This window comes from Hyla sarda, chromosome 6, assembly GCF_029499605.1.
Source record: "Hyla sarda isolate aHylSar1 chromosome 6, aHylSar1.hap1, whole genome shotgun sequence".
In the NCBI taxonomy this organism is placed as follows: Eukaryota; Metazoa; Chordata; class Amphibia; order Anura; family Hylidae; genus Hyla; species Hyla sarda.
In genome coordinates, this window is record NC_079194.1 from 266,814,574 (window position 1) to 266,832,183 (window position 17,610).

A 17,610-nucleotide genomic window follows, 5' to 3' on the forward strand; every position below is an offset into this window, starting at 1 on the left:
GCAGAACTAAAATTCTGTAATTTGTAATCTGTAATTTGATGCCTTTTGGGGATTTTTCCATCTTTCCTAGGCTTCTTTATGCACATTAATATATATTTTTTACCTGGGGTGCCCAAACTTTTGATCCCCACTGTAGTTCGCCCGCAGAGCACTTTACATCAACATATGGGGTATTTCAGAAATGGGGTTACACATTTTTAGGGTCTTTTTCTCCTATTACCTCTTGTGAAAATAAAAAAATTTGGTTAACACCAGCATTATATTGAAATATTTTTTTTTTTTTTTACATCCCAATTTAACGAAAGTTAGTCAATCACCTGTGGGGTGTTAAGGCTCACTGTACCCCTTGTTACTTTCCTTGAGGGGTTTACTTTCCAAAATAGTATATCATGTGTTTTTTTTTTTTTTTGTTTTTTTTACTGTTCTGGCATCATGGGGGCTTCCTAAATGCGACATGCCCCCAAAAACCATTTCAGCAAAATTCGCTCTCCAAAAGCCCAATGTTGTTCCTTCCCTTCTGAGCCCTCTAGTGCACCCACAGAGCACTTTACTTCCACATATGAGGCATTTCCTTACTCGAGAAAAATGGGGTTATACATTTTGGGAGGCATTTTCTCCTATTACTCCTTGTGAAAATGAAAAGTTTAGGGTAACACCAGCATTTTAAAAATCAAAATTTTCATTTTCACGGCCCACTTCAACGAAAGTTCTCCAATTACCTGTGGGGTGTTAAAGCTCACTGTACCCCTTTTTATGTTCCTTGAGGGGTGTAGTTTCCAAAATAGTATGTGTTTTTTTTTTTTTTTTTACTGTACTGGTATCATGGGGGCTTTCTAAATGGGACATGCCCCCCAAAAACCATTTCAGCAAAATTCGCTCTCCAAAATGCCATTGTTGCTCCTTCCCTTCTGAGCCTTCTAGTGCACCCACAGAGCACTTTACAACCACATATGAGGTACCGTATTTATCGGCGTATAACACGCACCATTGCCAGCGCCGATAGCCAGGGGGAGAGAAGCGGCGCCGACAGCCAGGGGGAGAGAAAGGGCAGCGGCACCCATTGCCGGCGCCGCTGCCCCGTTGCCTCCCCCCATCCCCGGTGGCATAATTACCTGGGTCAGGTCCGTGCTGCTGCAGGCCCCCGGCGTGCGTCCTCGGCGTCGTTGCTATGCGCTGCGCGGCGCATGACGTCAGTGCGCCGCGCCGTGCATAGCAACGACGCAGGGGACGCGCTGCCCCTTTTCTCCCCCTGGCTGTCGGCGCCGCTTCTCTCCCCCTGGCTATCGGCGCCGGCACCGATAGTCAGGGGGACAGAACGGGCAGCGGCGCCGATAGCCAGGGGGAGAGAATGGCCGGCAGCAGGGCTCTAGACCCCAGGAAAGGCAGGGGGAGAGAAGCGGGCAGCGACTGCCTCTCTCCCCCTGCCTTTCCTGGGGGTGTATCGGGGTATACACGCGCACACACACACCCTCATTTTACCATGGATATTTGGGTAACAAACTTTTTTTACCCAAATATCCTTGGTAAAATGAGGGTGCATGTTATAGGCCAGTGCGTGGTATACCCCGATAAATACGGTATTTCCTTACTCGAGAGAAAATGAATTACAAGTTTTGGGGGGCCTTTTTACATTTTATCCCTTGTAAAAATTTAAAAAAATGGGGCTACAATAAAATTTTAGGGTAAAAAAAAAGGAGATTTAGATTTTTCTCCTACCATTTTGCTGCTATTCCTGTGAAACACCTAAAGGGTTAACAAACTTTTTAAATGTCATTTTGGATACTTTGAGGGGTGCAGTTTTCATAATGGGGTCCATAATAGGGGATTTCCAACATAAAACCCTAAAATTCACTTTTAATCTTAACTGGTCCCTGAAAAATTCTGATTTTGAAATTTTCTGGAAAATTTGGAAAATTGCTACTATACTTTGAAGCCCTCTCATGTCTTCAGAAAGTACAAACATGTCAACTTTATGATGCAAACATAAAGTAGACATATTTTTTATGTGAATCAATATGAAATGTATTTGACATGTCCCTTCAAAGTTAGAAAAATGCTAAATTTTCAAATTTTTCCTGAAATTTTGGAATTTTTCACCAAGAAATGATGCAAGTATCGACGTAAATTTACCACTAACATAAAGTAGAATATGTCACGAAAAACAATCTCTGAATCAAATTTATAAGTAAGAGCATCCCAGAGTTATTAATGCTAGAGGTCAGATATGCAAAAAATACTCCCGTCCTTAGGGTTATAATGGGCTCCGTCCCCAAGGGGTTAAAAATCTAAATCTTTCTAGTACTGATCAGCTGCTTTATGCTCCACAAGAATTTCTTTTCTTTTTGAATTTATTTTCTGTCTGAACTCTGTGCTCTCTGCTGACCTCTCTGTCAATGTCAGGAACTGTCCCGAGCATGAGCAAATAACCATAGCAAACCTATCCTGCTCTGGACAGTTCCTGACATGGACAGAGGTGTCAGCAGAGAGCACTGTGGTCATACTGACAAAAAAATAAGAAAAGAACTTCCCCTGTAGTATACATCAGCTGTTAAGTATTAGAAGGATTAAGATTTTTTTTAAATAGTAATTTACAAATCTGTTTAATTTTCTTCCACCAGTTGCTAAAAAATAAATAAAAAAAAGTTTTACACCAGAGTACTCCTTTAACAATAGGCTGACACTTCCTGTTAGATAGTAAACTTTTCAGTGGTCTCATCACAGGTAGTATAACAAGGGACAAGAAGCCAGGGAAAGCTGTTACCAGATGGTTGTCTAATCTGTTTTGGCTAGTATAAGGGAGTTTTCTTCCTTTGTGGAGTAGAGCAAATTTTCATACAGAGGTTAGAAGCATAAAATGCTGTATCTTTCTATTCACTACTGTCCTAGCTCCCAGATAAACTGATCCCCAGTCTAGTGAAGTACTACTACTCATGGAAGAAGACCCGAAGCAGAACCAGTGTGATGGACTGGCGACTACAGAGCAAGCATGAGGAAGGGTGAGACCTAGAACCTATGAAGAAAGAGTGGAATAAAAGATACAGCCAAGCATAACATTTTTGTGGAGAAGTAATTTAAAATACTGGAGGGGGATATGAAGAGAATATTAATATAATGGGTAGTTGGGCAAGCAGAACATTTGCAGTCATCTGCATAGAGAGGATTTCTAGGTTATTATAATATGTATCTTCTCTCACTCACAGTAATGAAGAGGTAGATGATGTGCATAAAATGAGTAACAATGACTTGGATGCTGCAGACATTAAGAAGGAGGTGAGAAAATGGCCTTTTGCAGAGTTGCTATTTTGTCTGGTTTTGCTTTCTCACAAATTGTCCTTTCTTTTTTTGTTACGATCTTTAAATGGCCACTGTCATTATGCAAAACTAACGTCATGTCAAAATTTTTGATCGGCGGAGACCTCCACCGATCAGGAGAACCAGCTGGTAGAAGTTGGCACTTGGCACGTCTCCTCCTGTCTCTGTGTCACGTGATTGAGTCAAGCTCTCCATGTCATTCTGAGAGCCTCTGATTCACGGGACACAGGGTGGTTGGGGATACATGGGGTTGGGCAGAGTCAGGGAGAGGAGCGAGAGTCAGGAAAAGGACTTCTACTGGCTTTATCATGGCGTTAAGAACATTTTAATTTTTTTGCTTACCTGGGAAGCACAAAAAGTGTATGTGTGCCTAAGCACTTTTTTTGTTCGACTTTTGTGGGTGTGGATAAAGTTGCAAACAGCTTTACCCAAGCAACTTTCAGTTTTCACTTTGCAGTGGTCACGTGTTTTTTTCTTTAAAGTCACAGACCCCCTTAAAAAAAAAAGTCTCAAACCAAAGCCAGGTCAGGCTGGGTTCCCACTACGTTTTCCCCCATACGGGAGCGCATACGGCAGGGGAGAGCTAAAAACTTGCGCTCCCGTATGTAATTCATTTCAATGAGCCGACCGAAGTGAAACGTCCGGTCGGCTAATTTTTGCCCCGTATGCGCTTTTCCCCCGCACCTAAAACCATGGTCGACCACGGTCAAAGCGCATACGGGGCAAAAATGAGCCGACCGGAACGAACGTTTCACTGCGGTCGGCTCATTGAAATAAATTACATTGCGCTCCCGCATGAGGGAAAACGTAATGGGAACCCAGCCTCAGACAACTGCAACTTTCTGTGCAAAAAGCACTACTCCTCGGCCACGCGCCCGCTAGCTGTTGCAAGACTGCAACTCCCAGCAAACCCTTACAGTGAGGACATGGAGGGAGTTTTAGTCTTGCAACAGCTAGCAGGCGGGTGGCCGAGGAGTGAAACTGGCCAACTCCTAGGAATATGAATTCACGGCACTGTTATGTCAACTTTGCCGTGGTCCCGGCCAATCACGGAAATATCAGGTGGGAAACATGAAATTACAGTGCCATAGTTTCATATCCCTGGGAGCTGGCCAGCTGGGGAGTGGGGAGCAATGCAGCTTACTTCCCCGACTTGCATTTGAACCGGGTGCCACGAGCAGTTGCTAAATTACAACTCCCATCATGGGAGTTGTAGTTTAGCAGCAGCGAGACTCTAGCTGTTGCTAAACTGGAGGCTCACGGTTGCAAAATTAGAACTCTTATCATTCCCTGATAGCTGAAGGCGGTCTGGTAATGATGGGGGTTGTAGTTTAGCAACAGCTGAAGGCTCCCTGTTTGGAAATGTTGCTTTAGGGGAATTCTCCCTAGCGGAGAGCTCCATAAATGTACTAATCTATTTTTCATGTTTTGTACTAATCTATTTTTCATATTTCAGATCCATGTATGCAGAAGACTACTTTAGATTCGGTGGACTACATTGAGGATCATTTTTTTTGTTTTTTTGTTTTGTTTGTGTGTTTAATGTTGTTAGAATGGTTAACGGTGGGCTTGTGGGAGAATGTTTTTGGGAAAAATATTTTAAACGTGTTGAGTTTATTTTTTTAATTACTTTACAGGCTTAGTAGTGGAAGCTATCTTAGCATTAGCCTCAAAAACAGCTTGTGCTAACCCCCAGTTATTACCCAGTTACCCACCACCACAGAAGTGCGAAGAAGAGCTGGTACCAACAGGCCCGGAGCATCAAAAAATGACACTCCTGGGCCTAGGTAGTGGCATGCTGGCAGCGTTATTTAGGCTGGGGAGGTCCAGTAACAATGGTCCTCGCCCACCCTGGTAACTTCAGGCTGTTGCTGTTTGGTTGGTATCTGGCTGAGAATAAGAATAGGGGGAACCACACAAGTTTCTTTTCTTTATTTATTTGTGCCAAAAACATGTGGGTTTACCCGTATTTTCATTCTCCGCCAGATACCAATCAAGCAGCAACAGCCTAATGTTACCAGGGTGGGCAAGGGGCCATTGTAACTGGCCCTCCCCAGCCTAAATAATGCCAGCCTGTTACCGACTAGGAGCACCATTTTCATGCTCCAGGCCTGTTGGTACCAGACTTTCCTAGAATCCCTGTGGTCGTTGTTATGGACTCGTCTTTAAGACGGCTTCCCGTACTAAGCTTGTAAAGTAAATAAAAAAATAAAAAAACACAACATGTTTAAAAAAAACTATTATTCCAAAGAGCACTCCTCCACAAGCCCTCGTTAACATATTTTTTGTTTAATATTAATAAAATGGTGATCTATGTAGTCTACTGAATCCAAAGAAGTCCTCTGCATACGGATCTGAAATGAGAAGGTAAAAAAAAAAACTCTCAAAAACACTCAAAAAATGGGTAAGTTCATTAAAGGAGTAGTCTAGTCCAGACTACTCCTGCTCCTTCTTTCTACTTTTGTTTGCACCGATCGTCACATGGCGCTAAGCCTATCACTGGCCTTGGCAGAGAGGCTGAGCGCCATATGATGATTACCAGACTACTACTTTTAAGGGGGAAAAAAGTGGTTTAAAAAAAATGTACGTCACAGCTGCGACTTTAGAGCAGAAATGTCAGAGTAGAGGAGGTGATGTTGCAAAGTGGTATTCTAAAGTGATTTATTGCTTATGTGAGCCAAATTTATCAATCGCCTTTGATAGTATAAGTATGTTACACATAAGTAAAACTAAAGTAAAAAAAAATACTTCAGAACTCTCTTACAAAAGCCAACAATTATAAATGTCCCCCTTTTTGTTCTAGAAATTCTCATTTCATTCATTATCTATATCTGCAATCTTTTAGGAATCTCATAAATCTACATCTATTGGAAAGCCTGGACCAGTCAAAAAAGAATCTGTGGTATCTCAGTATCGACATCACCCATTACGATCACGTCGTAGGCCGCCAAAAGGCATGCATCTTAGCAAGAGTGATTTAGCTGCTGTGTGTGCTAGCCAAGAAATGCCAGTGCTCACTCTAAATCAACTGGATACACAGCTTGTCTCACTAAAGTGCCAGGTAAGAAAGACTAGAAAAAGACAAAAAAGGAGCTCTTCATGGTGTAATAAAGCCAAATCGTGCAAGATGCTCAATGTAAATGTGCGCTTACCAGAGGAGGTTGTGCAAGGGCCAGCACAACATGGGTAAAGGTATGTAGTAATGATCCACTGCTGCCGCTCCACAAATAGGGCACAGAAAAAACAATCACCTCCAAGGAAGGGTGGAACTCAGGCGCTGAAGGACCAGGCAATTCTCAGCACAACATAACATTTATTCCCAGTATGCAACGTGTTTCGCGCATAAGCGCTTCATCAGGCATATCATGATATGCCTGATGAAGCACTTATGCGCGGAACGCGTTGCATACTGGGAATAAATGTTATGTTGTCCTGAGAATTGCCTGGTTCTTCAGCACCTAAGTTCCACCCTTCCTTGGAGGTAAGAAAGAATGTCATGGTTAAAAGGGTACTTCCGTGGAAAACTTTTTTTTTAAATCAACTGGTGCCAGAAAGTTAAACAGATTTGTAAATTACTTCTATTAAAAAATCTTAATCCTTCCAGTACTTTTTAGGGGCTATAAACTACAAAGGAAATGCTTATCTTTTTAGATTTCTCTGATGTCACGACCACAGTGCTCTCTGCTGACCTCTGCTGTCCATTTAAGGAACTGTCCAGAGCGGGAGAAAATCCCCATAGCAAACATATGCTGCTCTGGACAGTACCTAAAATGGACAGCAGAGGTCAACAGAGAGCACTGTGGTCATGACATCAGAGAAATCTAAAAAGATAGGCATTTCCTTAAAGTACTGGAAGGATTAAGATTTTTTTTTATAGAAGTCATTTACAAATTTGTTTAACTTTCTGGCACCAGTTGATTTAAAAAAATAAATAAATAAATAAAATTTTTCCACGGGAGTACCCCTTTAAGTCGAAAAGATGCGATTCCAAAGCATTAAAATGTTTACTAAAGAGTTCTTTGAGCTTCCTCCACAGTCATAGAATGTGCAGGAAGAAAAGAACCATTTGGCCCATCTAGTCTGCCCAATATTGTGAATACTATGGATAACCCTTGTCCCGATCTTATATAAAGGATAACCTTATGTCTATCCCATGCATGCTTATACTCCTTTACTGTATAGAAACAAAAAGTCGATCCTTTTGTGTCTTTCCTGACATCTGTTTAAAGGAAAACTGTCATATGTTTTGTCCCGCACTATCCACGGGTACCAGTGGATAGTGCGGCAGACACTGAACGTTTTGAGTCCTAACTTGCCCGGATCCGCTACGCCGTTCACCCATTATAGCTGGTTTTCAGTATATTCAAATTAGCTGCTAACTGGCATGGGCGGGGTTACTGCCTTCAACTGGCACTGTGACGTAACCACTGCCCGGCCCGCAGCATCGCTGGCTAATGAATATTCATACGTTGTCTTACACTCTCTGTCTCATCTCGGCCGAGTCCTGGACGATACGGCGCATGTGCGGGATTTCCTACTATACCCGGAAGCGGTCTTCAGCATTTCTTCATTTGTCCGGAGCAGCGCTGGAGTAAGAGTGCATGCGCAGTATCGTCCAGGACTCGGCCGAGATGAGACAGAGAGTGTAAGACAACGTATGAATATTCATTAGCCAACGGTGCTGCGGGCCAGGCAGCGATTACGTCACAGTGCCAGTTGAAGGCAGTAACCCCGCCCGTGAGAGTTAGCAGCTAATTTTAATATACTGAAAACCAGTTACATAGTTAGTACGGTCGAAAAAAGACATATGTCCATCAAGTTCAACCAGGGAATTAAGGGGTAGGGGTGTGGCGCGATATTGGGGAAGGGATGGGATTTTATATTTCTTCATAAGCATTAATGTTATTTTGTTCCAGGAATGTATCTAATCCTGTTTTAAAGCTGTTAATTTTTCCTGCTGTGACCAGTTCCTGAGGTAGACTGTTCCATAAGTTCACAGTTCTCATGGTAAAGAAGGCGTGTCGCCCCTTGAAACTAAACTTTTTCTTCTCCAGACGGAGGGAGTGCCCCCTCGTCCTTTGGGGGGGGTTTAACCTGGAACAGTTTTTCTCCATATTTTTTGTATGGGCCATTAATATACTTATATACGTTTATCATATCTCCCCTTAAACGTCTCTTCTCAAGACTAAACAATTGTAACTCCTTTAATCGCTCCTCATAGCTAAGATGTTCCATGCCCCATATTAGTTTAGTCGCGTGTCTCTGCACCCTTTCCAGCACCACAGTGTCCCTTTTATGTACAGGCGACCAAAACTGAACAGCATATTCCAGGTGAGGCCGTACCAATGCTTTATAAAGGGGGAGTATTATGTCCCTGTCCCTTGAGTCCATGCCTCTTTTGATACATGACAATATCCTTCTGGCTTTGGAAGCAGCAGCCTGACATTGCATGCTATTCTGTAGTCTGTGATCCACAAGTACACCCAGATCCTTCTCTACCAGTGACTCTGCCAGTTTAATCCCCCCTAAGACATACGACGCATGCAGGTTATTAGTACCCAGATGCATAACTTTACATTTATCCACATTGAACCTCATTTGCCAAGTGGATGCCCAGACACTTAGTCTATCCAAGTCATCTTGTAACTTATACACCTCCTCTATAGACCATACTGTGCTACAAAGCTTGGTGTCATCTGCAAAGATAGAAACAGAGCTGTTGATGCCATCCTCTATATCATTGATAAATAAATTAAACAACAGCGGCCCCAGTACAGAACCTTGGGGTACACCACTAATTACCGGGGACCAATCAGAGTACGAATCATTGACCACCACTCTCTGGGTACGATCCATGAGCCAGTGTTCAATCCAGTTACAAACTAAAATTTCCAAACCCAAAGACCTTAACTTACCTGTCAGACGTCTATGAGGGACAGTTATAACGGGCGAACGGCGCAGCAGATCTGGGCAAGGTAGGACTCAAAATGTTCAGCGTCACCCGCACTATCCACAGGTACCCGTGGATAGTGTGGGACAAAACATATGACCGTTTTCCTTTAAGACGCTGATTTTACCAGTGCAACTCAGAAGATACAAAGCTCTTTTTTAGACATGTGCAATTCGGTTCGGCACGAATGTCTAATTTACCGAATGTTACCGTTTTTGGGCATTCGGAACGATCCGAATGTCCAAAAACATATTTTGGACGTTCCCAAATAACCACAATAATACGAATGGCAAAATAACGAATGCATTCGTTATTTACTGAATGCAATGCAGTAAATAACGAATGCATTCGTTATCCATAAACGAACATAAAGAATTCATTCTAATAACAAAAAAATAATAAAAAAAATATACAATAGTGATGGAAAAAATCGTATCTAACGAAATGTATCTTTTTTATTATGAAATGGTTATTAATTTTTAAACAGGGATCAATTTATGTGAGCGGGTAAAGCACTAAAAATGTAGCCGACAATAATAAAAATGTAGTGTGTGCGTGTTTTTTTTAACATTTTTTAGGTAGTACTACTACTCCCAGCATGGAACACTCTACTACTCCCATCATGGAACAGTTACTTGTACTAATTGACAGATCGCCGGGGCCCTTGCGATCCTCTTGTATAATGTATAGATGCGGCAGCCGCTCTTCTATGGTCCCCTGCACTCACGTATATATATACACATATTCATATTTCCCGCAGAGCTGTGATTGGCCAGATGGTTCCAGCCAATCACAGCTCTCTGTGAGAAATAGGAATATGTGTATATATATACGGCCGTGCAGGGGACCATAGGAGAGCAGCCGCCGCATCCATACATTATACAGAAGCATCATCCGCGGGTGTCACGAGTGATACCTGCAGTGATCTTTCCTTTACTACAAGTACTACTACTCCCAACATGGAGTACACTCTGCTCCATGCTGGGAGCTGTAGTACCTGCATTAATAGACAGATCGCAGCAGGTGTCAGAAGTTACACTCGCTGCGATATGTCTATTAATGCAGGTACTACAGCTCCCACATGGAGCAGAGTGTGTTCCATGTTGGGAGTATTAGTACCTGCAGTAAGGGACAGATCCCAGCGGATGTCACTTCTCCTGACACCCGCTGTGATCTTTCTTATGTGAATGTCGGGATCAGCTGTTCTCAAGGCTACAGAGCCGGGAGAACAGCTGACGCTGAGCCGTAGGTATACATCGTATATCTACTTCCCAGCAAGAACTTACAGTGAGCCTGCAATGTGTATACAGTATACACATTGCTGGCTCACTTAGCCCCTTGCTGAGCTGTGCACTATGCGCAAGCCCAGCAAGGAAAGAGTTAACTTACACTGCTGGACAGTGTAGGTTAACCCTTTGGGCGGTATACACTATATGCAGCTATCTATAGATAGCTGTATATAGTGTATACAGAAGACGAAGTCCACTTACTTCCCTCGAGTCCCGGGCAGGTCCGTGTAGCTCCGCCTCCTATTGAAGATGTCATTAGGGGCGGAGCTACAGAAGGGAACTAGGCTAGTTAATCTGAAGCTCTGTTCACATTGTCCGTTTTGTATAATGTGAACAGACCCTTCTGGCAGACAGGGAGACTCCAGCTGTTGCTAAACTACAAGTCCCAGCATTCTTTTAATAAAAGGGTTAACGAGGGCTGTGGGGGAGTGTTTTTTTTTTTATAAAATAATTTTTCCAATGTGTTGTGTTTTTTTTTATTGAATTTTCAGGCTTAGTAGTGGAAGCTGGTCTTATTGACTGAATCCATTACTAAGCCAGGGCTTAGTGCTAGCCCCAAAAACAGCTAGCGCTAACCCCCAATTATTACCCCGGTACCCACCGCCTCAGTGGTGCCAGGAAGAGCCAGTACCGACAGGCCCGGAGCGTCAAAAATGGCGCTCCTGGGCCTAGGCGATAACAGGCTGGCGTTATTTAGGCTGGGGAGGGCCAGTAACAATTTATTTATTTAAATTAAAAAAATTAAAAAACGTATAGGGTTCCCCGTATTTTCATTCTCAGCACAATACCAACCAAACAGCAACAGCCTGACGTTACCAGGGTGGGCGAGGACCATTGATACTGGCACTCCCCAGCCTAAATAACGCCAGCCTGTTACCGCCTAGGCCCAGGAGCGCCATTTTTGATGCTCCGGGCCTGTTGGTACCGGCTCTTCCCGGCACCCCTGTGGCGGTGGGTACCAGTGTAATAATTGGGGGTTAGCGCTAGCTGTTTTTGGGGCTAACACTAAGCCCTGGCTTAGTAATTGATTCAGTCAATAAGACCAGCTTCCACTATTAAGCCTGAAAATTCAATTTAAAAAAAAACACAACACATTGGAAAAAAACTTTTATTTAAAAAAACACTCCCCCACAGCCCTCGTTAACCATTTTATTAAAAGAACAAAAAATAATCCGCCGTAATCGATTGAATCCGCAGTAAACCTCTGCATACACGGATCTGAAACGAGAATAAAAAAAACACACAAAATTGGTTATGACATTTTTGGCGCTGTCCGCTGGGGAGAGCACCCATGATGCAATGCCTACCCAAACAGGGAGCCTTTGGCTGTCTGGGCATGCTGGGAGTTGTAGTTTAGCAACAGCTGGAGTCTCCCTGTCTGGGTAGACACTGCCAGAAGGGTCTGTTCACATTATACAAAACGGACAATGTGAACAGAGCTTCAGATTAACTAGCCTAGTTCCCTTCTGTAGCTCCGCCCCCTAATGCCATCATCACTAGGGGGCGGAGCTACACGGACCTGCCCAGGGACTCGAGGGAAGTAAGCGGACTTCCTCTTCTGTATACACTATATTCAGCTATCTTTAGATAGCTGTATATAGTGTATACCGCCCAAAGGGTTAACTTACACTGTCCAGCAGTGTAAGTTAACTCTTTCCTTGCTGGGCTTGCGCTTAGCACCCAGCTCAGCAAGGGGTTAAGTGAGTCAGCAATGTGTATACTGTATACACATTGCAGGCTCACTGTCAGTTCTTGCTGGGCAGTAGATATACGATGTATACCTACGGCTCGGCGTCAGCTGATCCCGACATTCACATAAGGACGATCGCAGCAGGTGCCAGGAGGAGTGACATCCGCTGGGATCTGTCCCTTACTGCAGGTACTAATACTCCCAACATGGAGCACACTGCTCCATGCTGGGAGCTGTAGTACCTGCATTAATAGACATATCGCAGCAAGTGTAACTTCTGACACCCGCTGCGATCTGTCTATTAATGCAGGTACTACAGCTCCCAGCATGGAGCAGAGTGTACTCCATGTTGGGAGTAGTAGTACTTGTAGTAAAGGAAAGATCACTGCGGGTATCACTCGTGACACCCGCTGTGATGCTCCTGTATAATGTATGGATGCGGCGGCCACTCTCCTATGGTCCCCTGCACGGCCGTATATATACACACATTCCTATTTCTCACAGAGAGCTGTGATTGGCTGGAACCATCTGGCCAATCACAGCTCTGCGGGAAATATGAATATGTGTATATATACGTGAGTGCAGGGGACCATAGAAGAGCGGCTGCCGCATCTATACATTATACAAGGGGATCGCAAGGGACCCCCGAGATCTGTCAATTAGTACAGGTAACTACTACTCCCATCATGGAACAGTGTGTTCCATGCTGGGAGCAGTAGTACTACCTAAAAAATTAAATAAAAAAAAATAAAGTGAAAAACACGCACACACTACATTTATTATTGTCGGCTACATTTTTAGTGCTTTACCCGCTCACATAAATTGATCCCTGTTTAAAAATTATGAAACATTTCATAATAAAAAAGATACATTTCATTAGATACAATTTTTTCCATCACTACTGTGTCTTTTTTTAATTATTTTTTTTATGTCACCCTATGAAATTTTAATAAAAAAGGTATCTCCATAACTTTTTAGGATCGCTAAAGTCCAAAAAAGAATAAAAAGATTTACCGAATGTACCCGAATACCGAATGTATCCGAAAAAATCAAACCGAACACCCGAATACCGAATGTATCCGAAAAATCTAAATATTACCGAACCGAAATCTTTTTCCAAAACGAAACGAAAATTTTTCTAGTGCACAAGTCTACTCTTTTTGCTCCAATGTCAAAAAGTACATGCACTTCTACAATGTAGACAACTTGCTGGTGGCTCTAAAGAGCTGTTATGTCATAGCTGCTTTGCATTGCCCTGTCTTGCCAAAGATCTTTCTGTGTACACATAACCTATATTTTTTCCACTTAAAACATAACTTTATTAAAAAATTGTAAACTGATCTAGATTTAAATACACAATGTAGGATACAGTTTAGATTTTTTTTTTCCCCCTTTGGACGTTACATGCAATAGAAAAAAAATGGCTAATTTGATCACTAGGTGGCAATGGAGCAACTTTATATGAAGAGTCTGCATGTCTACTATTAATGTATCTGTGATACTACGTATAAAGTAATATACTACGTATATACTACATAAGATTTTGTTGCAGTTCAAATAATCTGTCATAAGCAAATGTATTTGGTTTTTCATTTACTTTGTTACAGAACCATGGTTTTAGGGTGTTTTCACATGCATGCAACAAATCCGCAATTGTGGATCCGCAGTTCTAAAATCCACAGTTCACATTTTTACAAATCAGTAAAAATACACAAGAATTGCCTGTGGATCCTGTGTGTGTGAATACACCCTTCACAGGGCATTACATTTCTGAAAAATAATTTTGAAGATGTATTCATTGTTGTATTCACTTTTCAGGTACAACACATTAAACAGATGAACAGTAGCTTAAAACAGACTATAAATGGAGGGATAAGTGACATTAGACCTCCAGAGGTGAGACCTCCCAATATTTGTGCTCCTGTCTTTTTACAGACTTACATTTACTGTATTTCAGATATCACTTTACTATTTCTTAATTTTTTTCCTAGCTGAATATCAAGCTAAATGCTCGCTGGAGTACAGATGAGCAGCTGCTGGCTGTACAAGGTAAATTCAGGTTTAGTGTAAAAATCATAATTCTGGTGCTAAAACAATATGTTGTAGGGTCACTGAGTGTTGCTGTTCTAGCTGTCAGACGATATGGTAAGGATTTTCAGGCCATCTCGGAGGTTCTGGGTAATAAAACTCCATCCCTGGTGAAGACTTTTTTCATAAGTTATCGGAGACGTTTTAACTTGGAGGAAGTTCTTCAGGAATGGAAGGCAGAACAGGACGATGCTCAATCTAATGCACCAATGGACTCTACCAGTAAGAATACTGGGTTCTCCCAGAAGGTCACTGAAGATGAAGATGAGGTGAGACTTGTGGTTAGATGTCTGCTTTATTATTAATATTATTATTTTGAAAAACATATAAATTCTTCCCTGACATCAGCTGATAGTCTGGCTATGCTACCCATAGAAGTCTGTAGACAGAGCAGGGGAAGCGGTAAAGAGAGACAGGTGCAGATAGACTCAGGGGGGGACATGTATCAAAGATTTTACCCCTGTTTTGTGTGTATTTTTTTGCGCAAAATTTTGCGCAAGCCCTTTTTTTTGCGCATTTTTTTGCACACGTTTTGGTAGAGCATGTCCTCCAGATGTGGCTGAATCAGGGTACCTTGGAGTGACATCTATAGTACACATGGATTTATTACCTGCGTTCTTTTCCTTTGCACAAAAAATTTTGACGCACGTGCGTCTTTTTCCCCATAAATATAAGCCAACTTTAACTGCACGTAGCAATCCTTTCTATTTCTGAAGGAAAGTTCTACTAAGGAACCACCAGAATGTTTTTACTTTCCTATCTGAATTCCTCATTTGGTTTGCTTTATATTTTTACTCCTTGGTTATTCCAAAGCACTTTGAAAATAATTTGCATATAGAATATTTGTTTACAGTTCAGTTATTCATTAGATTACTTGTATATTGGTTTTGTTATTTTATGATCCAACAATTTAATACATTTACATAGGAAATGTTTGATAACTTATCATTGAACAAGCTCCGTCACATTAACCCCTTAAGGACTCAGCCCATTTTGGCCTTAAGGACTCTAATTTAAAAACAATTTAATTTTTACGTTTTCATTTTTTCCTCCTCGCCTTCTAAAAATCATAACTCTTTTATATTTTCATCCACAGACTAGTAGGAGGGCTTGTTTTTTGCGCGACCAGTTGTCCTTTGTAAGGACATCACTCATTATATCATAAAATGTATGGCGCAACCAAAAAACACTATTTTTGTGGGGAAATGAAAACGAAAAACGCAATTTTGCTAATTTTGGAAGGTTTTGTTTTCACGCCGTACAAGTTATGGTAAAAATGACGTGTGTTCTTTATTCTGAGGGTCAATACGATAAAAATGATACCCATTATTACATACTTTTATATTATTGTTGCGCTTAAAAAAAATCACAAACTTTTTAATCAAATTAGTATGTTTATAATCCCTTTATTTTGATGACCTCTAACTTTTTTATTTTTCCGTATAAGTGGCGGTATGGGGGCTCATTTTTTGCGCCATGATCTGTACTTTTTTTTGATACCACATTTGCATATAAAAAACTTTTAATACATTTTTTATAATTTTTTTTAAATAAAATGTATTAAAAAAGTAGGAATTTTGGACTTTTTTTTTTTTTTCGTTCACGCCGTTCACCGTACGGGATCATTAACATTTTATTTTAATAGTTCGGACATTTACGCATGCGGCGATACCAAATATGTCTATAAAAAATGTTTTTTACGCTTTTTGGGGGTAAAATAGGAAAAAACGGACGTTTTACTTTTTATTGGGGGAGGGGATTTTTCACTTTTTTTTACTTTTACTTTTACATTTTTTTACATTTTTTTTTTACACTTGAATAGTCCCCATAGGGGACTATTCATAGCAATACCATGATTGCTAATACTGATCTGTTCTATGTATAGGACATAGAACAGATCAGTATTATCGGTCATCTCCTGCTCTGGTCTGCTCGATCTCAGACCAGAGCAGGAGATGCCGGGAGCCGCACGGAGGAAGGAGAGGGGACCTCCGTGCGGCGTTATGAATGATCAAATCCCCGCAGCAGCGCTGCGGGCGATCCGATCGTTCATTTAAATCGCGAACTGCCGCAGATGCCGGGATCTGTATTGATCCCGGCACCTGAGGGGTTAATGGCGGACGCCCACGAGATCGCGGGCGTCGGCCATTACCGGCGGGTCCCTGGCTGCGATCAGCAGCCGGGATCAGCCGCGCATGACACGGGCATCGCTCCGATGCCCGCGGTTATGCACAGGACGTAAATGTACGTCCTGGTGCGTTAAGTACCACCTCACCAGGACGTACATTTACGTCCTGCGTCCTTAAGGGGTTAATATAGCTTTGTAATCCACTTAACACTGTAGATCATTCTCCTTTTATTTTTACAATTTACTGCTTTCTGTTATACTTTTCCCCAGCGCCCGGTAAGATGGTGGCTATCACTGATATCCAGCCATCTTACCATGTGACCACGGGGGGTTTCATCCCACCCCCCCAGCCAGTCAAATCTGACTAGCTGATAGCAGAGTTTCGCTATGAGAATACTTAGCAGTGCGGTGTGTGAGTCCGGATCACGGGGATCAGGACACAAGCCGCTCTGCTAAGTGTCCCTTACCCGTCCCCCAGCGTCACTTACCCGGCCACGCGGTGTCCTGAGCAGTCCCGGTGCGAGCGGCGTCCTCCAGGCGGTCCCGGGGGTGGTGCTTCCCCGCGGTGAGTTTGCAGCAGGGCGGCATCTTCATTGGCAGCAGTGAGATCGCCGTAAAGCGATCTCACTGCTGCCTCTGGGAGTTTCAAAACTGCAACTCCCAGCATGCCCAGACAGCCTTTGGCTTTCTGGGCATGCTGGGAGTTGTAGGTTTGCAACATCTGGAGGGCCACAGTTTGGAGACCACTGTATAATGGTCTCCAATCTGTGCTCTTCCAGATGTTCCAAAATTACAAATCTCAGCATGCCCACTCTGTCGAGGCATGCTGGGAGTTGTAGTTCTGTAACATCTGGAAGATCACAGATTGGAGACCATTATACAGTGGTCTACAAACTGTGGACCTCCAGCTGTTGCAAAACTACAACTCCCAGCATGCCCAGACTGCCCAAGCATGCTGGGAGTTGTAGTTCGTCAACATCTGACCCTTCAGATATTGTCGAAATACAACTTCCAGCATGTCTGGCCATGCTGGGAATTATAGTTTTGCAACAGCTGGAGGCACACTAGTTGGGAAACATTGTTCGTTTCCTAACTCTTTTTCCCAACCCGTGTGCCTACTGTTTCCAAAATGGAGCCTCCAGCTGTTGCAAAA

The 17,610-nt window shown here is 42.5% G+C and overlaps 1 protein-coding gene across 1 annotated transcript in view; it reads left to right on the forward strand.

Moving 5' to 3' along the window:
• The window catches only part of RCOR2 (REST corepressor 2), a 288,691-nt gene that overhangs the window by 268,744 nt on the left and 2,337 nt on the right, over positions 1–17,610 (forward strand). The window contains exons 6-11 of the mRNA XM_056528491.1: positions 2,887–2,996; positions 3,201–3,270; positions 6,158–6,373; positions 14,060–14,137; positions 14,233–14,290; positions 14,372–14,598. Coding sequence (XP_056384466.1) covers positions 2,887–2,996; positions 3,201–3,270; positions 6,158–6,373; positions 14,060–14,137; positions 14,233–14,290; positions 14,372–14,598 — 759 coding nt within the window. The remainder of the gene's footprint in view (positions 1–2,886; positions 2,997–3,200; positions 3,271–6,157; positions 6,374–14,059; positions 14,138–14,232; positions 14,291–14,371; positions 14,599–17,610) is intronic.